Raw genomic sequence first — 22,861 nt, forward strand, 5'->3', positions numbered from 1 at the left:
GAGATGGGAGGTCCTGGGTTCAAATCTGACCTCAAACACTTCCTGGCTGTGTGACCATGAGCAAGTCACTTAACACCAACTGCCTAACCTTTACCACTCTTCTGCCTTGGAACCAATACTTAGTATTGATTCTAAGATGGAAGGTAAGGGTTAAAAAAAAAAAGGAACAGACCTAGTATTGGACCTTGCTGATGCCTGATACATTATGGCATTTGGACAAGCCAACTAGGCATGTGGCCAGTCAAGATGGTGTTGAGTTTCTTCTCTGTTAGGTTGGCGATGTGACGACAAGGTCAGTGGCATCGACCTTAAAACAGACAATGGCCATTCTGGGTTGGCTTCAAATGAAGCACCCTGGAGGTATCTGGAGCCAGGAAGGTTCCTAAGAGGCATCACCCAGAACACTTGGGATCAGAGGGAAGGCAGATACAGCCAGGTTATAGCAATAAAGAGTGCGACGATGACGACGATCACTCCTCGTTTTACACCAATACCCATGGAAGATTCAAGGACCCAGAGGATGACCTCCAACCCAATGCATCCTCTCTGGAGACTTCACAGAAAGACCTCCATTCCGAACTGCACGAGATGAGAGACTGTGGATGAATGGAAGAAGCTGAAGAGACAAGGGGTCATTGGAGCGCAGATAAACAAGACAACACACTAGGAGGCGAGACCCTGTCTAAGTGTATTCCTTGGATGTTCAGGTGGAGCTTACCTTTTAACCAGAGAGGAAGAGACTTTGGCGGAGGCTGCTCAGCTTTAAAGAGTGAAAAGAAGGTTAGAAACAATTATGGAAGAATAAAAATATTGTCGTGTAGTAGGAAGCTCTCAGCTGATACCAGGTCCTGTGAAGCCACAGGGACCCCGTCTGCAGGGATGTCTGCCTTCCTTCAGAGTGGAAGAATAGGAGCAAAGGAGGCAGTTGGAGGGGATGACCTGGGGAGGAGAATTGGCAAGGGACTAAGGGCAATAGGAGGACAGAGGAGCCAAGGAGCCAAGGGTGAGGGACGGTAGAGCCCTGAACTTGGCGATTGTGTTGTAGGGAATGGAGAATTGTGGGAAGGGAGAAGAGTGAGGCCAGATTGAAGGTGATGATGGCCAGAGAATAGGCAGGAATGGAGGGCTAGAAGGCATGATGAGGGTGAAGAATAAACACAAGAATAAGGTGGGAAGAGAGGCAAAAGGAGGTGAGGATTAGAGAGAGGCATTCAAGATCATGGAGCTAAGTGGGGAGCTCAGGCTACCCCACCAATAAAAACCTGCTACACAGGACTGACCTTATATGTGGTTACAAAGGGGAGAAGGGTGAGATCTTAGAAGGAGGAAGGGAAAAATGAGAGGATCCGGAGATTACAGATCTAGGATTGGAAGGGACCCCAGATTTTGTTCTGGCTTTTTATTTTACAGCGATGGAAACGGAAGTAATGGAGGTAAAGTGACGTCTGAGGTCTTAAAGGCAATAAATATAATAGGCAAGATTTGAACTGAGGTCCTCTGACTCCAGTGCTTATGCTCTTTCTACTGTTCCTTTAAGGACTAAAGAACCTGGGACAGCGAGGTGCCTCAGTCTACAGACAGAGAGTCAGACCTGGAGATGGGGGGCCATTCTGTGACCCTGGGTAAGCCATCTGACCCCCATTGCCTCGCCCTTACCATCCTTCTGCCTTGGAACCCACAGTATTGATCCTAAGATGGAAGGTACAAGTTCGAAAGAAAAAGAACTAAATGACCCCTTTTATGTATGTGTTGGGAAGTGAAGTGAAGTCATCTAGGATGCCCAGACATTTCTATTCCTCTTTCTTGTGTACGTTATCTCACTGATTCTCAGAACAACCTTGTGAGAGAAATACCGTAGACATCCCTCACTCTATTCTACAAGTAAGACAACCGAGGCTCAGACAGGTGTTGCCCAGGGTCAGGCAGAAAGAGTAAGTGTCAGAGACATGACTCAAGCCCAGGGATTCCTGGCTGTAAGTCCAGACCTCTATCTATTATACCACACAGCTGCCAACCAAAACTAATATGCATTTATTAAGCACCTGCTACATACACACCAGTGATACAAAGATAGAAGTGGGACGGCCCCAGCCCTGGAGGAGTCTGTCATTGAATCAAAGATGCAAATGGTGGACATATAGTCTGTGGTCATTTTATCCTAATAGTAATGGGATTCTGAACCTAGAGTCCATGGAGAAATTCGAGGGGGGTGTGGGTGGGAATGGAATCTGTGGATTTTTTCCAATGGCTTGACAAATGTTTTGTTCTCTATAGGCAAACCAGGTTAAGTTAAATCCCGTTGAGAAAGGATTTGAACTCAGATCTCTTGTATTCCAAATAGAACACTCTAACCACTGTACCACCTAACTGCTCCTTAATAGTTATTAATAGAATTTTACTATTAACCTTAATAATTAATGTTATTAATATTAATAGAATTTCAATAGAATTGGTTTCTTTTGTTATTCTAGATTTCATTGGTTTTTTTTAAGCCTTATTTTCTTTCTTAGAATTAGAACTAAGTATTTAAATACAAATAACTAAGTATCAGTTCCAAGGCAGAAGAGTGGTAAGAACTGGGCAACTGAGGTTAAGTGACTTGCTCAGGGTCAAACAGCAGGCTCTTTCATCTCCAATCTTGGCTCTCTATCCATTGAGCCACCTGGCTATCCCTTATTTTATGTTTTTTTTTTTTTACAGTTTTTTTAAACCCTCACCTTCCACCTTAGAATCAATACTATGTTCCAAGGAAGAGGAGGAGTAAGGGACAGGCAATGAGAGTTAAATGACTTGCCCAGGGTCACACAGCTAGGAAGTATCTGAGGTCAAATTTGAACCTAGGACCTCCCGTCTCTAAGCCTGGATCTCAATCCACTGAGCTACCCAGCTGCTCCCTATTTTATATATTTAAAAACATTATTCTAAGGAAGGGTCGCTGGGCTTCCCCAGACCAGCAAAAGGTCTTGTGACACAAAGAAGATGAAGACCCCAACTCCATCTCTGCCTTCCAGGAACTTCAGTCCTCTTAATTTCCTCCCCGCCAGCAGTTCTCTGAAAGCTCTAAATCTAAACAATTGCAAGATAAAGAACGGGTCATAAACATCCTTTTTGCAAATGGAAGGAAACATGGCTCCCCTATCTATCTATCAAGCTTACTTCCAACATGACCAAGAAGTGCATTTACTCTTTAAGAGCTTTTAAATTGAATGCAGAAGTTTCCTGTATTTCAAGATTTTCATTATGTTTTTTATTGATTTTTTTTTTACCCAGAATTATAGGATGAAATTTCTCGGCAGCTGATCTGGTGTAGCCAGCTTAATTTGACATTGTCAAACTCCCAGAATGCTTCCAGTAAGAAACTCACCGTCGGCTGTGTTAAATTTAGGTCTAGTCAATAATTCTCTTATAGGGGAGAGAATACTTCGTGTGGGGTGGGAGATAAAGGAGGGCCAACCGAAGGCACGGTCAGATTACAGAAAGGTCCAGAGAATATCAAATGAAAGGGTTAACTCATTCTTTTGGGTCATCAATATGATAGCCATCTGTTCTAGTCTTCCATATCCTGTGGGGCTGGAGCAGAACTCTTTCAAATCTATTTCCAAGGTATTATAGTAACAGAACCATAGGGTTTTATAGTGGCAAATAGAAAGAGCATTGATTCGGGAGTCAGAGAACCTGGGTTCATATCCTGCCTTTTTTGTCTACTTATCTATGTAACTCTGTCAAATCAAACTCTCTGGGTCTCAGTTTCCTCATTTGTAAAATAAGAGGGTTGGATTAGAAAAGCCTAAAGGTCATAGAGATGAAAAGGACTAGTCCAAGCCCCTTATCTTACAGAGGAATAAACTGGGACCAGGTGAGATGAAGTAGCTCTTGGGTCAGCCAGGGAGAAAGGCACAGAGTCAGGGCACCAAATCTGGGCATCCTGGCTGCAGATGTCCTGCTCTTTCCATAAACCACATCATTACATTTAGGGCCAGAGAAATAAACCAGGAATTTCAAAAAGACTGGAAGAGTAACAGGCAGAGTACTTTGCACAAAGTAGGTGATTGATAAATGTTTGTTCAATTGAATCCAGTTTAACAATTAAAGACTAAAGGAAAAAAAAAAGATTGGAAGAAAAATCATTTGCGTAGCCCTTTCTTTGAACAATTGACTGACTGGAACAGGCTTTCTCCTCACTCCAACCTCAGCATCCTGAACTTCCTTCAAAACCGAGACAGGGTGCTATCTCCTACAGGAAGCCTTTTCTGTTTCCACAGAATGAATTTTTATTGGGATAAGATGAAGATAAAATTTTTAAAATAGAGAGGCATGATTTAATCTCAGAGAGAGAAAGACATAGCATTTAATAATGTGACTTAATTATTAATTATTTTTTGACTGTACCATCTCACTGACTGCTTTTAATAACAAAGAAGTGATAGCATCATTGTACTCTGCCCTAGCCAGCCTCTCTCTGAAGTAGCATCCAGTTCTAACACCACAGTTTAAGATGGATACTGATAACCTGGGGAACATCCAGAAGACAGGAATGACAAAAGTCCTCAAGAACATGCCGCATGAGGGTTGGCTCTACAGATGCTCAAGTCATCAAGCCAATGAGCACTTATTTAGCACCTACTATGTACTGGCTTAATTATTTTCAGTCATATCTGACTCTTCCATGACCCATTTTGGGTTTTCTTGGCAGAGATACTAAAGCAGTTTGCCATTTCCTTCTCCAGTTCATATTACAGATGGGGAAACTGAGGCAAAAAAAGGTTAAGTGACTTGTCCAGGGTCACACAACTAGTAAGTGTCTGAGGCCAGATTAAACTCAGGAAGATGAGTCTTCCTAATCCCAAATCCTACACTCTAAGCACTGTACCATCTCACTGACTGCTTTTAATAACAAAGAAGTGATAGCCTCATTGTACTCTGCCCTAGCCAGCCTCTCTCTGAAGTAGCATCCAGTTCTAACACCACAGTTTAAGATGGATACTGATAACCTGGGGAACATCCAGAAGACAGGAATGACAAAAGTCCTCAAGAACATGCCATATGAGGGTTGGCTCTACAGATGCTCAAGTCATCAAGCCAATGAGCACTTATTTAGCACCTACTATGTACTGGGTTAATTTCAAGAAAAGAAGATTCAAAGGCAACACGAGAGCTAGGTTTCAAGTATCCCAGGAGCTGTCCTGAAGAGAAGAGGGCAAGGTGTATTCTTTGGGACCCTAGAGGGCAGCCCTCCAAGCATGCACAGAGGCATATTTCAGCTTGCCATCAGGAAAGGATCTGCTACAGAAGGGATACGGATCCAAACGAGAAAAGGCTTCCTTATGGGCCAGTGACTTCCCCTCCACTGAAGCAAAGGGCTTTATGGCGCAGTAATGAATGTGTTTTTGCACGGAGCCCTTTTTTCCAAGATGAATTGGAGTAGAGAGCCACGGAGGTCCCCTCTCATTCCCAAGTTCTGTGATGACCTCATTCCAGCTGGGGAATGAGGACATTTGACAAGCAGGCCATCTATGCCTTCATCCATGCCGCCATGGATAAAAGACAAAGAAAAGTTAACGGAATTCTCTCTTACTCTAGACGATGTCTTTTGGGTTTTTTTAATCATTCCAGGCAGTTGGATAACTTCAATCATTTGGATTGAGAATGACTGGACACCGTGCCAGACCGCACAGACGCCTGCCTTCCTACGTCAACATGGCCACACGGCGACCAAAAGAATTTCATCTTCAAATCTAATTGCAAAAACGGTGAAATTAATGGATCGTGAAGCAGCCAGGCAGCCCCTTGGAGGTCCCCGGACGAGACGTGATGACAGCCGATTACATGTGTATTTCAAGGTTCGTTCATAGAGTGCTTTGAAGACTTTAGCCATGCAAATTGTATTGAAAACCGTGCCTTTCCCAGAGCTCCTGACCCTCACAGACAGAACTATTTACTGTCCTTCCCCCACCCCCACCACATGGTTTGTTTGTTTCTCTCTCTGAAATACCTGCCCTCAGCTGTCTTGGCCATCGTTCAATGATTCCTTCCCATCCCCACTGAAATCCTACCTACCCTTCAAGAGCTCAAATGTCACCACTCTGCCATGCTGCCATCTTTCATCTGCAACCCCCACCCCCAAGTAAATGATGACCTGTTCTCCTCCCCTCACATAGCAGCTTGGACTTATAGGGAGGCATCATAGTGCAATGGGGAAAAACACACACACACACAAAAAAACAACAAAAAAAACAGTACATCTGGAATGAGAGGGCCTGGATTCAAATCCTGACTTTGTCCCTTACTAGTTGTGTGACCTTGGAAAAGTCATCAGACTTCCTGGGTCCTCGGAATCCATCACTGGTAAATAAATAATGGAATGAATAAGTAAATACATAAGTAAACCCTACAAAAGCATACAGATAAAAGAGGTGGACTAAATGACTACTACAGCTCCTTCTAACTTGAAATCTGCCTCGAACCCAGCACTCCAGATCTAGTAATGAGGCCCTGGATTCCTAATTGTCAGAGATTTATCATATGGAAGGGAAGTTTTACACCCACAACACCTTTTCTCCAAGTATTCATGACTGCTTTCTTATGGTTCACCTACCTCTCTGTTCATTCCTCAGTTTTCTTTGCTGAATCTTCATCTAGGTTATGCTTACTAATTTTCCATGTTCTCCAAGACCCTGACTATGGAGGGGAAATGAATACCCATTTATATAGCACCTTACTATGCATCAGACACCATGCTAAGCTTTTTTTTTACAAATTTAACTCATTTGATCCTTGCAAAAACCCTGGGAGAGAAGCACCATTATTATTCCCATTTTACAGATGAGGAAACAAAGGTTAATTGACTGGCCCAGTGTCACACAGCTAAAAAATGCCTATAGCCAAGTTTGAATTCAGGTCTTTCTGACCCCAGGCTCCATAGCTCTGCTCACTTGATACTTCCTAAATCTTGGGGCATCTTCTTTCTTTTTACTCCCTTATCTGGTGATATCATCAGCTCCCAAGGGTTCAATTATCATTTCTCTGCAAATAATTCCCAGATCCATTTAGCCAACCCTGGTCTATCTCTTGAGCTTCATTTTTTTTTAAACCCTCACCTTCCATCTTAGAATCAATCCTGTGTATTGATTCTAAGGCAGAAGAGCAGTAAGGGCTGGGCAATTTGGGTTAGGTGACTTGCCCAGGGTCACACAACTGGGGAAGTATCTGAGGCTAAATTTGAACCCAGGACCTCTGCACCTGGCACTCAATCCACTGAGCCACCCAGCTGCCCCCTCCTTAGCTTCATTCTTATGTCATCAACTGTCTTCCACCATCTCCAGTTGGATATCCTGTAGGAATCTCATACTTGGCACATCCAAAACACAACTCATCCATTACTTTCCTTCCTAAACTCTTACCTCTTCCCAACATTCCTGTTACCATCCAGAGTACCATCATCCCCCCCAGTGACCCAGACCTGCAATCTAGAGATCATCCTGGCCCCCTGACTCACACTCATCCCATCCATCTTTTCTCTTATTTCTTATTTCTACCTGAGCGTCCTCTCTCTGTCCCCTTCTCTGAGGTCGCCCGAGTGTCACCCTTGTGGAGGTCCTCATCACCTCCTACCTTGCTTGACTAGCACAGAAGCCTCTTCACCTTGGATCTCTTCCCACTCCAATCCAATCTCCACTCAGCCACCAAGGCGATTGGACCAAAGCACAGGTATAACTGTGTCACTTCCCTCCTCACTCCATAAACTCCAGTGGCTCCCTATTGCAACCAAGACCAAATTCCAAATACTGTTTGGCATTCAAAGCCCTTCAATGCTTGACCCCTCCTCCATTTCTAGTCTTATGCTTTACTCCCCCTCCTTGTCTGGGATTCGAGTTTTCTGCAATCCCCACCATTGATGGGTTTTTGCTAGCTCTCTTCCCCACTCTCCACCTCTAGCACCACCTCCCCTCCATGCCTGGAATGCTCTCCTTCTCTGCCTCATCTCCTGGCTTCTGACCTCTAATTCCACCTTCTGCAAGAAGCCTCTCTCAGCCAGGCCTAGAGACAGGAGGTCCTGGGTTCAAATCTGACCTCAGAAACTTCCCAGCTGCATGTCCCTGGGCAAGTCACTTCACCCCCATTGCCTAGCCCTCACCACTCTTCTGCTTTGGAACCAATATACAGTATTGATTCTGAGATGGAAGGTAAGGGTTAAAAAAAAAAAAGCCTCTCTCAGTCCTTCTGCTTCCTTTGGCTCCCCATTAGAATGTAAGCTTCTTGAGGACAGAATCAAAGGCTAAATAAAGACTTTGCCTGTCTGTATCCTGAGTGCTTAGTGCAGTGACTGGCACTTTGGGATTCCTTATTGACTGATTATGTCCAGTCATCTTGCATCATGCTACTGCCTATGGCTTGCCCATGTGCCAGAAAAGAGATTTGAACCCTGGTCTTTTGGCTTCCTCTATCCACTATTCCATACTGCCTCTTAGAATTGAAACTAATACAGAAGAATAATAGTTAAGGGCTAGGCAATGAGGGTTAAGTGACTTGTCCAGGGTCACCCAACTGGGAAGTGTCTGAGCCCAGATTTGAACCCAGGACTTCCTGTCTCTAGACCTGGCTCTCCATCCCCTGAGCCACCCAGCTGCCCCCTAAATGTTGTTTGTTTTTTTAAACAGGAAGGAAGCTATACTTGAAAATCAACTAATTTGAGAGTTGAAAGGAATCTGAGAATTAATCCAACAAATGGCCTTATACCATTTCCTGGCAGCAAAGCAGGACTAGAACTCAGATTTCTAAGCTTTAAGGCTCTTTTGTAGCTCCAGATATGACTAGAGTCAGGCAGGCAATAAACAGTTATTAAGAACCTACTATGTGCCCAGCACTGGGCTAAGCAGATACAAAGGGAAAAGATAGTCCTTAACCTGGAAGAATTCATGATCTTTTTTTAAAATTCTTACTTTCTCTCTTATTAACAACCCTAAGACAGGAGGGTGAGGGCAAGGCAAATGGGGTTAAGTGCCTTGCCTAGGGGCAAACAGCGAGGAAGTGTCTGAGGTCACATTTGAACCCAGGACCTCTTGACTCCAGACCTGGCTCTCTATCTCTGAGCCACCTAGCTGCCCCAGAGTTCAAAATCTAATAGGGAAGATAACATGCAAACAGCTCTGTCCAAACAAGCTCTAGACAGGGCAAATGGGAAACAACCAACAGAGGGAAAGGCTTCCTCTTGGGATGTGAAGGCAGACAGGGAAGCCAGAAAACAGATGAGGAAGGCAAGTATTCCAGGGATCAGGAACATCTAAGAAAATGCCAAGAGTCAGGAGAGGAGGCTTGTTTGAAGAACAGCCATGGGGAGGGGGAAGCTAGGTAGTACAGGTGATAGAATGCCAGGCCTGGAGTTGGGAGGACCTGGGTTCAAATTTGACTTTAGACATTTCGTAGCTGTGTGACCCTGAGCAAGTCACTTAACCCCAACTACCTAGCCCTTGTCACTCATCTGTCTTAGAACTGATACTAAGACAGGTAAGGGTTTAAAAGAAAAAAAAATAGAACAGCCAGTGCCTGTGTCACTGGATCTTGAAGGAGGGTGGGGGGGAAGGAGGGTTAGTTATGAAGTTAAGAATATTGGAAAGACACGAGGGATGGGTTGGGAAGACAAGGTTATGAATGGATTTGAATACCAAAACGAGGATTTCATTTTGGTCCTAGAAGCAGGGAGGCATGAGGTGTTGGACCTAAACTTTAGGAAAATCGCCTGGCTGTGTGAAAGGAGAACTGCAGACAGACCTTCCAACAGGCTAGTTCAAGAAATAGATTTATTTGAGGTCCTCTGAACTGTGGGTCTGGCTTTCTATCTGCTGTGTTACCTCGATGCCCCAAGAGGGGCAGGAAGCCAGGGAAGCCTAAAGGCAGGGGTAAGGAGAGAGAATATTCTAGGCATGGGAGACAGCCAAGGCAAGGAGTCAGAGATGGAATGCCAGGCAACTTTGTTCCTCTCTAGGGGAGCCTGGATGTGCTCTGCATTAGAGGAAGGAGCTCACATATTCGCCCAAATCAGAGGTCTTCAGTACACTGATCTCACATAGTAACAAGATGGATTTAGCCAGTGATTTCTTTCATCTTCTACCGAAAGGTCATTCAACCAAAATATGGATCAACAGAAAAAGTTACTGGCAGCAAAATACAGATCAAACAAATGCAAAAAGCTTTGCTAAAAATCTTGTAACTTCATCCTCTCAGACAACATATTGCTCAAAAATATGAATGGATTCATTAGGATTAATCAAAATTATTGTTTGGTATTTTTGTTAGAAACTTATTGCTGGGACAGGTAGGTGGCCTAGTGGAGGACTTGGGTACAAATTTAGCCTCAGACACTTACTAGCTGTGTGACCCTGGGCAAGTCACTTAACCCCAAATGAGTAGCTCTAACTACTCTTCTGTCTTGGAACCAATAGTTGCATCAATTCTAAAACAGAAGGTAAGGGTTAAAAAAAAAACTCTTACTGTTATTTTATATTGTTATCACTGAATTGGGTTCAAAATGGTTCCTTCATTCCTTCTGGTATAATAGAGAACACTGGATAGTTTGAGACAAGGGACTTGGATTCAAATTCCAGCTCTATTATTCATTCCCTGTGTGACCAAATCATTCTCCATTCTGGATTTGTTTCTTCCTTTGTAAAATGAGAGGGTTGAGCTAAATCAGAGGTTCTTAACCTTAACTCATTTAAGAAATATTTTGATAACTGAATTTCCTTTGCATTTTCTGTATGTTTTATTTTGTGCATTTAAAAAGAATATTTCTGAGAAGGGAGAGGTCTATGGGCTTCATCAGACGCAAAAGAGGTTAAGAACTCCCAGAAAAGGTGATGTCTAAGTTAACTTTCAACTCTATTTGTATTTGCTTCACAAACTGGCTGATGTTCTCTCTTTTGTTCTCATTCGCTAGTTCTCTCTCTCTCTCTCTCTCTCTCTCCCCCCCTTCCCTTTTTCTCTCTGTCTCTATCTCTCTCCCTCCCTCCCCCTTCCTTTGCCTCTATCTCTCTCCTAGCCTCTGTCCCTATCTCTGTCTCTGTTTCTGTCCATCCCCCCCTTCCTTCCTCTGTCTCTGTCTTTCTCCCTCTCTGTTTCTCTTTTGCCCAGCACAATATCTCCACATGCAAAAGTAAAGCATGTCTCAGTGCTAAGTAGACTTCCAAGCCTAAAGACCTGTTTTGCTCATCTGCCCCCTTAGTAAATCATCATTTTAAAATCTGTAAGGAAGGAAAGAAACAAAAGCTATTTCCCAGATCTCTGCTTCCCTTGGGATCAAAAATGGAATCACTTTTCAGCATTGACATCTTCACAACACCTCGTTAGTTTCTGCTGTTAGGTCTTCCTCTGTTGCTGGACCTTTTTGCTTCTTGAATACTGACGCTATTGGTTTTCCTCCTTTGGACCCTGACCTGGTACTGGTGTGTCTCGGAGCTCTTGAAGACTCTTCTGACAGAGCACAAGCTCTGGAAGGTCCTCCTCAGCTGAGCTAGCAGGCAGACCTTGCATCTATCATCTGAGAACAATCCAGTTAAATCCCAAGAGGTTTCTCCCCAGAGGGTCAGTCACCACCAGGTCATGAATGTTTCAGCCACAACTCATAAAGATGTCTCCTAATGCATGAAGGAGCTGAACTCTGAATTCAATTTGGTTCCACAAATATTATTTATCTACAATGTACCAGGCGCTGTCCTAGGTGCTAGGGGTACAAAGGAAAAAAGAAACATCAATCCCTGTACTCAAGTAGTTTATATTCTAGGGTGGCTCAATGGATTGAGAACCGTGTCCAGAGACTGGAGGTCCTGGGTTCAAATTTGACCTTAGACACTTCCCAGCTGTGTGACCCTGGGCAAGTCACTTAACCCCCATTGTCTAAACCTTACCACTCTTCTGCCTTAGAACCAATGCCCAATATTGATTCTAAGATGGAAGAAAAGGGTTTAAATAAATCAAAAAAAAAGAAAAGAAAAGAAAAGAAGTTTACATTCTACTGAGATTGGGAAGGGGAGGAATGTCAAGCTCCAAGCTAATGTAGTACAAAATATATGCAAAGCAAACAAGGGTGACCTCACAGTTTCTTGAAGTTCTGAAAGAGGTAAGGCTTTTTCTGTGCATGAGACTTTTAGAGATCATATGTTCCTTCCCTGGGAAAAAGGATTCACCCAACTCTTGAACCCTGCCCTGGGACACAAGTTATTCTAGTTGGTGTGTCAGAGAGTGATTAAAGACTCACTTTACCAATGATATCTAGTACCCCAGACCATGCTTTATAACCCCTCCACTCCACACATTTGACCATTTGCCTTGGGGCTGGGCTTACCTGGCCCCTAACCCCTGAAGAACTGACTGCCCTGTGGCTCTATTCCCTAGACCCTTGACTCCACAGACCAAAATTCTCCTCATTATTGTCTTCCAGCATTAGACATAAAGCTGCCTGAGGGCAAGTATTATCTCATCTTTGTCTTTGACTCCCTAGTGCTTGGCGCATTGTAGGCACTTAATTTTTTTAAATGTATTTTGGGGGCAGCTAGGTAGCTCAGTGGATTGAGAGCAAGGCCTAGAGACAGGAGGTCCTAGGTTCAAATCTGACCTCAGTCATGTCCCAGCTGTGTGACCCTGGGCAAGTCACTTGACCCCCATTGCCTAGCCCTTACCACTCTTCTGCCTTGGAACCAACACAGTATTGACTCCAAGATGGAAGGTAAGGGTTTAAAAAAAAAGTACTCGTTCAAATATTATAGTGTACAATACTGTGCATTGTTGATGTCCCTTCAAAGACATCTTTAGGCAGGTTGACACAGTATGGTTCTCCTTGCTGAACTAATGAGGAAACTGAGAAAGCACCCAGCAAATGAAATTAGAATTCCCTGTCCTGACAGATCCATTGCTCAGGCAAGGGAATGGTGCCCAACGGGCTAATAGGAAAGTAACGATGGATACACACACGGAAGCACTCTAATCGTATATCTTCTGTTCAGGAAGCAAGACTTTAACAAAGGAATCCGGATCCAAATGAAATGCTAACCTTGTACCCATTTCAAAGACCTGAGTGGAGATTGCAGCTCCCTCTTCTAGCACAGGAAGAGAATCGAGAAGCCCTTGAGGGGAACTCAAAGCTGAAAACCCAGTCTACAAATTACTACAAATAATAGGGCAGCTAACAATAGAATCTCTTCTAGCTTGAAGAAAATATATATGTAAGGACATAAGCAGCCATCGCTATTGCTGCATACCTTGCAGACAGAAAAAAGGTTGACCTTTCTTTGCATTTTCAGCACAAAGAACCCAGACTTTTAAAATCCCTAATTAAAGCATCACAGTTATTACAGTGTCACAGCAATGGACAAAATGAAACCCTACACCCAATCACCAAGGGGGGGAAAGTCCTTCCTGCCTGGTTTGAGTCTCTTACAATCCGGCCCTAGCTTTTCCTTAAAGAAAAAAAAAAAGGCAGCTGATGCTACTCGATCCATTTTGCAGGCTTTACACAGGGGTGCTTTTCTTTCTGTGTATACAAGTACACTTAAAGGCATATATACACGGACGGGCGGGTGGGAAGCAGAAAGCTATGGATAGTCAGGTCAAAGAGCTGGGGGAGGGGGGGGGGACGGGTCACAAGACCAAGGCTGAGGTCCCAGCTCTGAAGCTCTGACCTTGCCTGTTGGCCACATCATTGTGATTCTCTGAGCTTGTTTCTTTTCCAGTACTATTAGCTTTTGCACACCTTCATAGGGTTAGGGTAAGGCACATAAGTGTGAACTGTTACAAGCATGTGTACATACACGGGCGTATTTACGCAAACAAATAGGTCCAGACAAAGTCGGCTACGGCTCCTCAGGCCCTCCCTGATGCCTCATCATGGCGTGAGGCAATCCTGGGTTCCATCGCGGGGGGCCGTTTCAGCTGGAGACTCTCCCAGGACGAGTCTGGTCTGTCTGTCCTCGGAGGCCGCGTTTAGCTAAGGAAGTTCGGGGGAGGGGGTGGGGGGTCCCTCCCAAGCTCAGGGGAACAAACTCGGAGACCAGACCAACTCTTTGAAGCCAGTCCGTTCGGGCAAAGAGACATTCCTCCGCGTGCCTCCGTGAAGGGAGTCCTCAGCCCGAGGAACCCCCAGACAGGCGTCACACACGTGTGCCGAAACTTACATGAAACAAACTCTCGCCGGGGGATTTGGAGCCAAAGAGAAACAAGCCCAGAATTCCGGAAGCGCGAACTCCCCCCTTCCCTCCCCCCTCCCCCCCGGGATCCAGAGGTGCTGGCCCGAGGCACAAAGGACACCCATTCCGGACCTACTTCACAAGGTGCCTCCGAGAGTCCCGACCCCGGAACCGCTGCCTGCCCTCCTTGCAAAATCCTGCTTTTGGCCCAAGTTCTGTTCACCCCTGCCCCATCCCCCTGGTCCGCCCCTCGGGTCCTCCTCCTTCGCATCCCCACCCCCACCTCCTCTCCTGGGTCCTGAAGTTCCCCCAACCCCTGGTCCCCTCACCTGCCCCAGTCCTCGCCTGCCCGCCCTCCGGCCCCGCCATCTCTTCTTCCTGTCCCAGCCTCTTCCCCAGGGTCCTCGGAGCACCCCCGCCGGACCCCCAGGGCTCTAGCTCCTACCTCTCCACCCGGCAAGACCCTTTCCGCCCCCTCCCAGTATCACCCCTCCCCCAGACCCCCCCAGACCCTCCCCCGAGCTCTCACCGGCCCCAGAACCGCTGCCAGGGGCGCTGACCCGAACTAACAGCAGCAGTTGGAGGAGGAGGAAGTGGCGGCAGGGGCAGAGGATGCCGAGGGCGAGGGCAGGGGGGAGAGCAGGGTGGAGCTGCCCCACTGCAGCCATGCCCCCTGGCCCGCCGCGCCAAGGCCGGAGGAGGTGCCCAGGTGGGGAGCGCTCAGCTCGGCGTCCCGCTGCTCCAGGTGGAAGCCGGCTCCAGACCCGACCCGTCGAGCCCCGCCTCCCGACCTGCCGCGCCCCCACAGCCACGCCCAGGGTTCGAGCTGCCCCCGCCGGCCCCCGCCCCACTCAGTCTCATCCTTGCCTGGGACACCACTTCCATTCACTCTTCACCGCCCCATTTCCCTCTGTGACCATCCCATCTCACCAGCTGGTCCCTCAGTTTCCCACCCCCCTACAGTGGCCCCACGGGTCCGGCCTCCAGACCACGCCTTCAGCCAAGCCCAATCCCCATCGGGGGCGGAGACCTGGGCCAGCGGGGGGGGGGGGGGGGTAGGGAGGGGCTCGCAATTGTAGGCACGAGTGCAGGAGCAGACTTGAAATCGTTTCCTTTCTCACTCAATATTTACTAAGCGCCTACTATGTGTCAAGCTCAGCCCCCGCCCCTGCAGGAACCACAATCTACTAGCCAACAAATATGAACAAGCACGTTATAAATGGATGCTCTAAATAAAGGAGAAAGGGGAGATAATTAAGAGAGGGAAGGCGTTAGAATTTAGAGGGCCCGGGGGAGGCTTCTTGGAGAAGGTGGGGTCCTGGGACTGCTCAGGAGGGAGAGCGTTACAAGCCTGGCGGACAGTCCGAGAAAATGCCCAGAACCAAGAGATGGCGGAATTGTTCGGAGGACAGCCGGGAGGCCAGGATCACTCAATCAAAGAGTATGTGTCTTGTAGCAAGGTGCAAGAAGTCTGCAAGGGCAGGAGGAGCGGGCTGGGCGGGCTGGGAGGGCGCCAAGCAAAGCATTTGATCCATGAGCCAAGAAGGATGAGAATGTGTCCCCTCTCCCAGGGCCTGGCACAGGGACTTCCCAACGTGTGCTGGCCCTTTCTCACTGCACCTCAGCCCCAAATCTCGACTCTGTCTCTCTTCCATACTTTTCTGATGCTTCCGGGAGCCTTTGGATTCGTCTAAATTTTGCTAGTGCTGCCATTTCCTCTATGTGTCTACTTATATTTGAATAACTGCTTGGGTTTAAGAGCAGAAGAGACCTTGTGTTCCTTTAGTCCTTTAGTCCAGCGACAGAGGAATTCTGTAACTAACCCAGGCTTTGCCTAGAGGGGTCCTCTCTGAATTAAGACTGTTAGCTCGAATATAAAAGTTAGCCTCCCTTCTGTGCAGAGAGAGGCAACGGGCTTTGGGGGCAGATGTGGGGTCTAAGCTGGCTGTTCTGGCTTGTTTCTCTTCCTTACAAAAAGGAATGCTCTGTTAAGGTGACGGGATATATCCAAAAATGACAGTGCTGTCAAAAACAGAAGACATGGCTAGAAGATTAAAACTACAGAAGGGGGTGGAATTAGCCTTGACGCTGGATTCAGAAAGCTCCTGAGTTCTGAGCCACCTTTGCCACTTAACATCTGTGTGCCAGCCAGTTCCCAGCTAGAAACCTCTTTCCAAATTATACTATGTGCCTATGTGCCTTGTTTCCTCTCTAAAATGGGAGAGATCAGTGGATTTGGGGACCTCTAAAGGCCCTCTTGTTTTAATTTTTTTTAATCCTAAATTGACAGAAATATTTGTTGAATGAATGAATGATCCCTTTTCACAAGTGCCTGGGCTGCGGGAGATAGTGGCCCTTCCTCATTAAGGACTATGCTAAGGGAACAGAGATTTGGAGCAGGTCTTGACTTCAGAAAGCTTTGATGTGGACCGTGCCTGTTTGAAGAGACCCAGTTCTGTGAAAGCTTCTATCCAGAAGACTGGTCCACAAGTCAGAATATCCAACTACCACCCCAACAGTGCCTGAGCCCATCTGGTGCCAAATCTAACATTGTCTCTCTCTAGACAAAAGAGAGGCCAATTCAAATCTGGCCTCAGCCACTTCCTAGCTGTGTGACCCTGGGCAAGTCACTTGACCCCCATTGCCTAGCCCTTACCACTCTTCTGCCTTGGAGCAAATACATAGTATTGACTCCAAGACAGAAGGTAAGGGTTTTCAAAAAAAAAAAAAAGGGGGAGGCCAACCTTTATGTTTAAGCAAACAAAACAGTCTGTTCATTCATAGTGGACCAACCAAAGCAAAGATTTAGGTTTAGTTACAGAATCTTGATTGCAAAGAAGATGGATCTTTTGACTTTAGCACCCCATGTAGATTACACTAAGCTGTGGAGGAGTCATCAAGGAAATCACAGATTCTGGAAGTGTTGAAGTACGATTCCCCATCCCATTTCTGCCCCTTTAGGGAAATACTGTCCTGTGGGAAGGAAGTAGAAGGTATTGCCTAGCTAAATACCCTAAGTCCTGATCAAAGAGGGGATCCCACAGGAGATAGGAGAATAGAATGTCTAATCAAGTTGAGCTAAGCCACCAAAAGCCTGAACTGCCAAAAAACTCTGAGAGTCGCAGAGGCTCCTGCTTATACACAGTTTTCTCCACCCATCAGCTCTTCCCATCACATTTCAGGAATTTATCATGGTTTATTAATTTGCCTGGCACTGCCCAGGGTTCAGTGCCTGTGGGATCCACCTCCTGTCCTCTGAGGGTGTAAACTTTTATCAAAAGGATCCTAGAGTTTCTGAATGATTAAGTTAAAAGGATAGAGCACTCCAAGTACTTGGTTGATTAAGTTAAGATTTTTTAAAAATCCCTTTTACAGTCCAACAGTTAAAATGTAAAGCCATATGTCCTAGAAAAGATAGCAGAACTAGCAGTGCAAAGACCTGGGTTTTAATCTTGTCCCTTATTTTACCTTAGGTAAATAGCTTTCATCCTCAGTTTCCTCATCTGTAAAACAGGGGGAAAATATTCAAGTTCCTCCCTCAGAGGGATGTTGTGAGGCTCAACTGAGATCATGGATGTAAAGTATACTAGACTCGGAACACCTCCTTTGGCATGCATTGTTTCTAGATACTACATAGCCCAGCTATGGGCTAGGGGACAAAAAAGCTGGAAAGAGAGAAATAAAAGGCAGTATTCTAATAGAAAGCAAGTACAGTACATACAGTATATAAGAGCGTACATATAAAGAGAATTTATACAGAGCTGTTTGGGAGGATCAGAAAAGGCTTCATGTAAAGGTGGTGATCCAATTGAGTTTTAAAGGAAAATAGGGATTCTATGGGGGAGAGGAAGATGGTAAGGAAGAAGGACATTCCAGGCATGGGAAATGGCCACAAAGGCTAGGACAAAGGAAACTGGAGGGTCCTGTGTATGAAGGACAGAGGGAAGGCCAGTCTGGCTGGATCAAAGTGTATGGGAAGATGGAAAAACCCCAATGAGGCTGGAAAAATCATTTGGGGCCATATTGTGAAGGACTTGAAAAGCTAAAGAAAGGAGTTTATATTTAATTCTAGAGGCAATAAGTCACTTAGTTTTCAGAGAATATTCTATACTTTCTAAATTACAAAGGAGGTCCCTGCCATTACAAGAATCATAGGTTCTGACCAAAAAATAAGACCACCACAGTCCTGGTGCTCCCCTTCAGGGACTTTAGGCAAGTTGCTTTCCATTGGGGGCTCAGTTGATCCAGTTAAAACATGAGAGGATTAGACCAGGTGACCCGAAAGGCCCATCCAGCTCTGTCCTTCTCTGATATCAGCAGGGATGACACAGAGCTTCTTCAGATGGCTAGGTAATCCCAGCACTATATTATCATCAATTAACATTTATAAATATCACTGACTCCATCTGTCGTGGATGCTTAGCAACTTGGGCAGTGATTCTTGGCTGCCAGCTAGAAGCCTCTTTCCAAATCTCCATAGGTCTTCGATTCTGCTGCTACTGTTCCTAATTGATTAGAAAGGTCCATTTGGCAGAAGAGACACTGACAAATTATCTCGGAACTCCAGCAGCGAAGCACGCCACAGCCTTTTCACAGAAGAGCCTTCTGGGGCTGAACCTTCTTAGGTCATCTCAGAGGGTTACAGACTCCTGGAGAAGCAAACTTTTGGTTTTTCAGACAGCAAAGAAAGAGTAACGTAGAAAACAGCTACAGTGATCTAGTTCTGAATACAGCTATGAAAACAGAAATAATGGCCAATAAAGCCGACTTCTGTAAATAGCCAGAAGTCATAGTGAAGGTCATATGGATGGCAGAGCCAAGAATGGGACATTGTTGGTTGTGCCAGGCTCCTAGACCTTCCTCTAGCATGCAAACCACAGTCATAGGAATGACTGTCTTTGCATATCTTATAATATGCAAATAATTAAATAGAACAGGTCCCCCAGAGAAGGGGGAAATTACAAAAGGAAAAAAAAGACATATTTAGGTTGGAGTTTTGGTATCTGAACCAAGAAGCAATATAGTACAATGGAAAGAGGGTGGGATTTGGTTTCAGAGAACCTGCCTTCAAATCCCACCTATTAGTACCTAAGTGACCTTGGATAAATTACTTAACTCCTCTGCTCCTCAGTTTCCTCATCTATAAAATGGAAGAGTTGGATTCAATGATTTCTAATAATCTTCTGGCCCAAAGTCATAGGTTCTATTTTTTTTAAAACTCATACCTTTTTTTAATTTTAATTTTTTCCGTTACATGTGGAAACACTTTTTGACAATTGTTTTATGACATTTTAGAATTCAGATTTTCTCCCTCCTTCCCTTCCCCCACCAACTCCCAGAGATGGTGAATAGTCTGACATTTTATACCCATGCTTTCATGCAATACATATTTCCAGATTGCTCATGTCATGATAGAAGACACATATCACATATAAAATCTCATGAAGGAAATAAAGTAAGGTGGAATGCTTTGATCTGCACTCAGATCCAAATAGTTCCTTCTTCTCTTTGGCTGCAGATGGCATTTTCATCATGAATCCCCTGTAGTTATCTTGGAGACTAGCTTTACTGCTAATGGGTTAGTCCTTTACAGTTGATCATCAAATAATATTTCTGTTACCACCATTGTAAGGGGGGAAAGTGGGATAATTTATAAAGGGTTGGACTGGATTATTTAAGAGTATCATCACCAGGAATTTATTCCAAAGAAATTTATTTACAAAATGTAGAAAGAGTAAAGTAAGAAAATCATAGAGAGGATAAGGTAAGATGTCTAGCTTAAGCACTAAGTAATTTACTCTGGCTCCTTGCTCAACCTGGGCAGGGAGAGAGTTAGTCCTTAGACCTTGGCAAAGCAGAGGACCTTAGGAAGTCTCTCTCAAGAGATAAGTGTCCCCTGAGGTTAGTTAGTTAGTTTGTTTGTTTCCAGAAAATCCAGCAGTTAATAGTCAGCTTTTCACTTACTGTCAGTTCAAAGGAAGAGATTTTAGAACAGCCTCACCAGGAAATAGGGTCTCAGGTCCAACCTCCACTCCAATGAATGAAGAACTGTCCCTCACAGGAAGTGACAGTTCCTTTTAAAGACGCTTCTTTTGTGTCACTTCCTGTGTCTTCCCTAATTTTATGTCTACCAATCACAGTTGAAGCTTTGCTTTAAGACTGCCCAGGGGCAGTTAGTTTAATTCTGATTCATCACCCACTATTGCACACGTGGGTCACAGACCTCCCACTTAATGATTAAGTGAAATGTTTATATTTTTGGCGATTAGATCTAAAAATGGGCAGATCTCCATACTCAACTTTTAAGTAGAGTATTTAGACTTTTGGTGATTAAATATAAAATGAGGCAGGGTTTCCAGTTTTAATCTTCACAATCAGGGGAGAGTTAATTTTAATCTTCACAACATATACAATGTTCTCCTGGTTCTGCTCACTTCACTTTGCACCAGTTCATAGAAGTCCTTCCAGGTTTTTCTGATTTCATCTTGTCCATTGTTTTTTATGGCTCAATAGTTTTCCATTGCAACCATGTACCACAAATTGTTCATCTATTCCCCAAGTGACAGATGACTTCTCAGTTTCCAATTTTTTGCCACTACAAAGAAAAAATTCTACTAAAAATGTTTTGGTGTAGATCCTGTTGCCTTATCTCTGATCTCTTTGGGTTACAGACTCTGTAGAGGTATCACTGGGTCAAAGGGTATGCATAATTTTATGGCCCTTTGATCCTGGTTCCATATTGCTCTCCAGAAGGATGATCAGTTCATAGTTCCACCAACAATGACTCAGTTTTTCTACCCCTCCAACAATTATCATTTTCCTTTTTGGTCACTTGTTGGCCAATCTGATAGGTATATGGTGGTGTCTTGGAGTAAACCCTAACCTTTTGTCTTAGAACTCATACTAAGTATTGATTCCAAGACAGAAGAGTGGTAAGGGCTAGGCAATTGGAGTTAAGTGATTTGCCTAAGGTCACACAGCTAGAAAGCATCTGAGGTCAGATTTGCATCTGGGACCTCTTATCTCTAGGTCTGGCTCCCAATCCACTGAGCCTCCCTCCCATGAACTTATTTTTAAAAATATTTAGGTAACTATCTCAATACACAGTAGAGTCCCATGTGTATAATTGAAAATCTGTTATCCTAAAAAATAACTACATTTCCCTAGAACCCAGTGATTTCTTGTCATTAGGTACTTCCTCTAGACAGGGAATAAATTGAGTGGGCGGTCCTGAGGACCCACTCTTGTTTTCAGTGAGCATGGCAGTGGCAAGCAAGGTTTTGAACTGGTTGATTAGCCATGGGCATGTGGTTCTTATTTTGTACCACTTTTTATTATTCCTTTACTTCTAATGATCATTAATACATCTCCTAAAATATAATATTTTTATTATTTGAAATTAACTTTAATTTTTACACTTATCCCCAGAGGGAGAGGGGAGGGCATGGAAAGGGAAGGAGGTCCCTTTCAACAATGCCTGTTGATCCCATATATATGTGCTCTCTCTCCCCACTCCTGTCCCTCAGCTCCATGCTCTACCCTCTCCCCACTCTACACCTCCCCCCCCTCAAATAAAAGACCTAAAAAAATGTGAAAATGGAAGCAGAAGAGTCTTCCACTGGGCCAAACTGCTGCTGCAGGCAGATTTCCCAGGGAGACCTTCAGCTCTTTGGGGTGACTGTGGATAACTGAAACCTCAGATAAGGGGGTCCTAATGCAATTGGTTCCCCTGGTAATTCTATGCAGTTTACTGTATACATTTAAAAACATGGTTATGAAAAGGTGTCATAAAACTACCAAAGGGGTCCAGGACCCAAAAGAGGTTAGGAACCTGTGCTCTAAAGTGGTTCAGAGTGGTGTAACAGTTAAAATTAGGGGGCCAAGCTGTGGCAGGCAGAATTTAGTTTTTCTCTGCAAGGAGTATTATATTTTTAGAGGTTTATTTAAGATAAGGAATTTAAGAAAATACAAGTAAGAAAGGCACATGCTAGGTGGGCCGAGAGGACCATTCAGTCCTCAGCTACATCATGAGAGAGTCCTCTGCTTGCAAGCTTCCACTTGCAAAGGAGACTTTGCAAAGAAAAGACACTCAGTAGGTGGAGAACTCCAATAATAATTTGTGATCTCACCCAGGGGAGAATTCAGTGCGATTGCAAAGCATTCTGGGAAGTGAGCAAGGGCTTCTGGGGACTGGAGTCCTGGGTTCAAGTCTCCATTTTTTACATTTCTCCATGTGATCATTTTTGAAAAAAAAAAAAACATTTTTTCCCCAAAAGGATCATGAAAACATAATCAACTTAAAGATTACAAAAATTTGAGGATAAGAGAAAAAAATGACAAAACCAATAATTGCTGGACGCATTGACAAAAAGCCAGTTAGGGGCCAGTCCCCTTTGGCATGAAAGTATATACATACAAATAAATGTTCAATCGACTACACCCAAAGTTCAATTCTTGATCTTCTTGTGCAGCTTGTGGTCTGGAGGCTTCTTCATGGTGTCTTCTCCAACAGTTCAGTTTCTGGATTCAAAGAGGTATCATCTTTCTTTACCTAAAATTCTTCTTTAAAGGGAATTTAAACTTTGCAATTTAAATAATTTTTTTTTTACAGTGGGAATGCTGGGGCATCTCTAACAGATCAATTATTCACTTTTCAGTGTGAGCATTTGCACCTCCAGTCTGAATGC

The 22,861-nt window shown here is 44.6% G+C and overlaps 1 protein-coding gene across 1 annotated transcript in view; it reads right to left on the reverse strand.

Annotated features, from left to right (window-relative positions):
- CHRNA5 (cholinergic receptor nicotinic alpha 5 subunit) overlaps window positions 1-15,129 on the reverse strand; it is a 38,762-nt gene extending 23,633 nt beyond the window's left edge. The window contains exon 1 of the mRNA XM_056797059.1: window positions 14,704-15,129. Coding sequence (XP_056653037.1) covers window positions 14,704-14,842 — 139 coding nt within the window. The 5' untranslated portion in view covers window positions 14,843-15,129. The remainder of the gene's footprint in view (window positions 1-14,703) is intronic.
- Window positions 15,130-22,861: the final 7,732 nt, after the last annotated feature.

The sequence above is a fragment of the Monodelphis domestica genome, chromosome 1 (genome assembly GCF_027887165.1).
Source record: "Monodelphis domestica isolate mMonDom1 chromosome 1, mMonDom1.pri, whole genome shotgun sequence".
NCBI lineage: Eukaryota > Metazoa > Chordata > Mammalia > Didelphimorphia > Didelphidae > Monodelphis > Monodelphis domestica.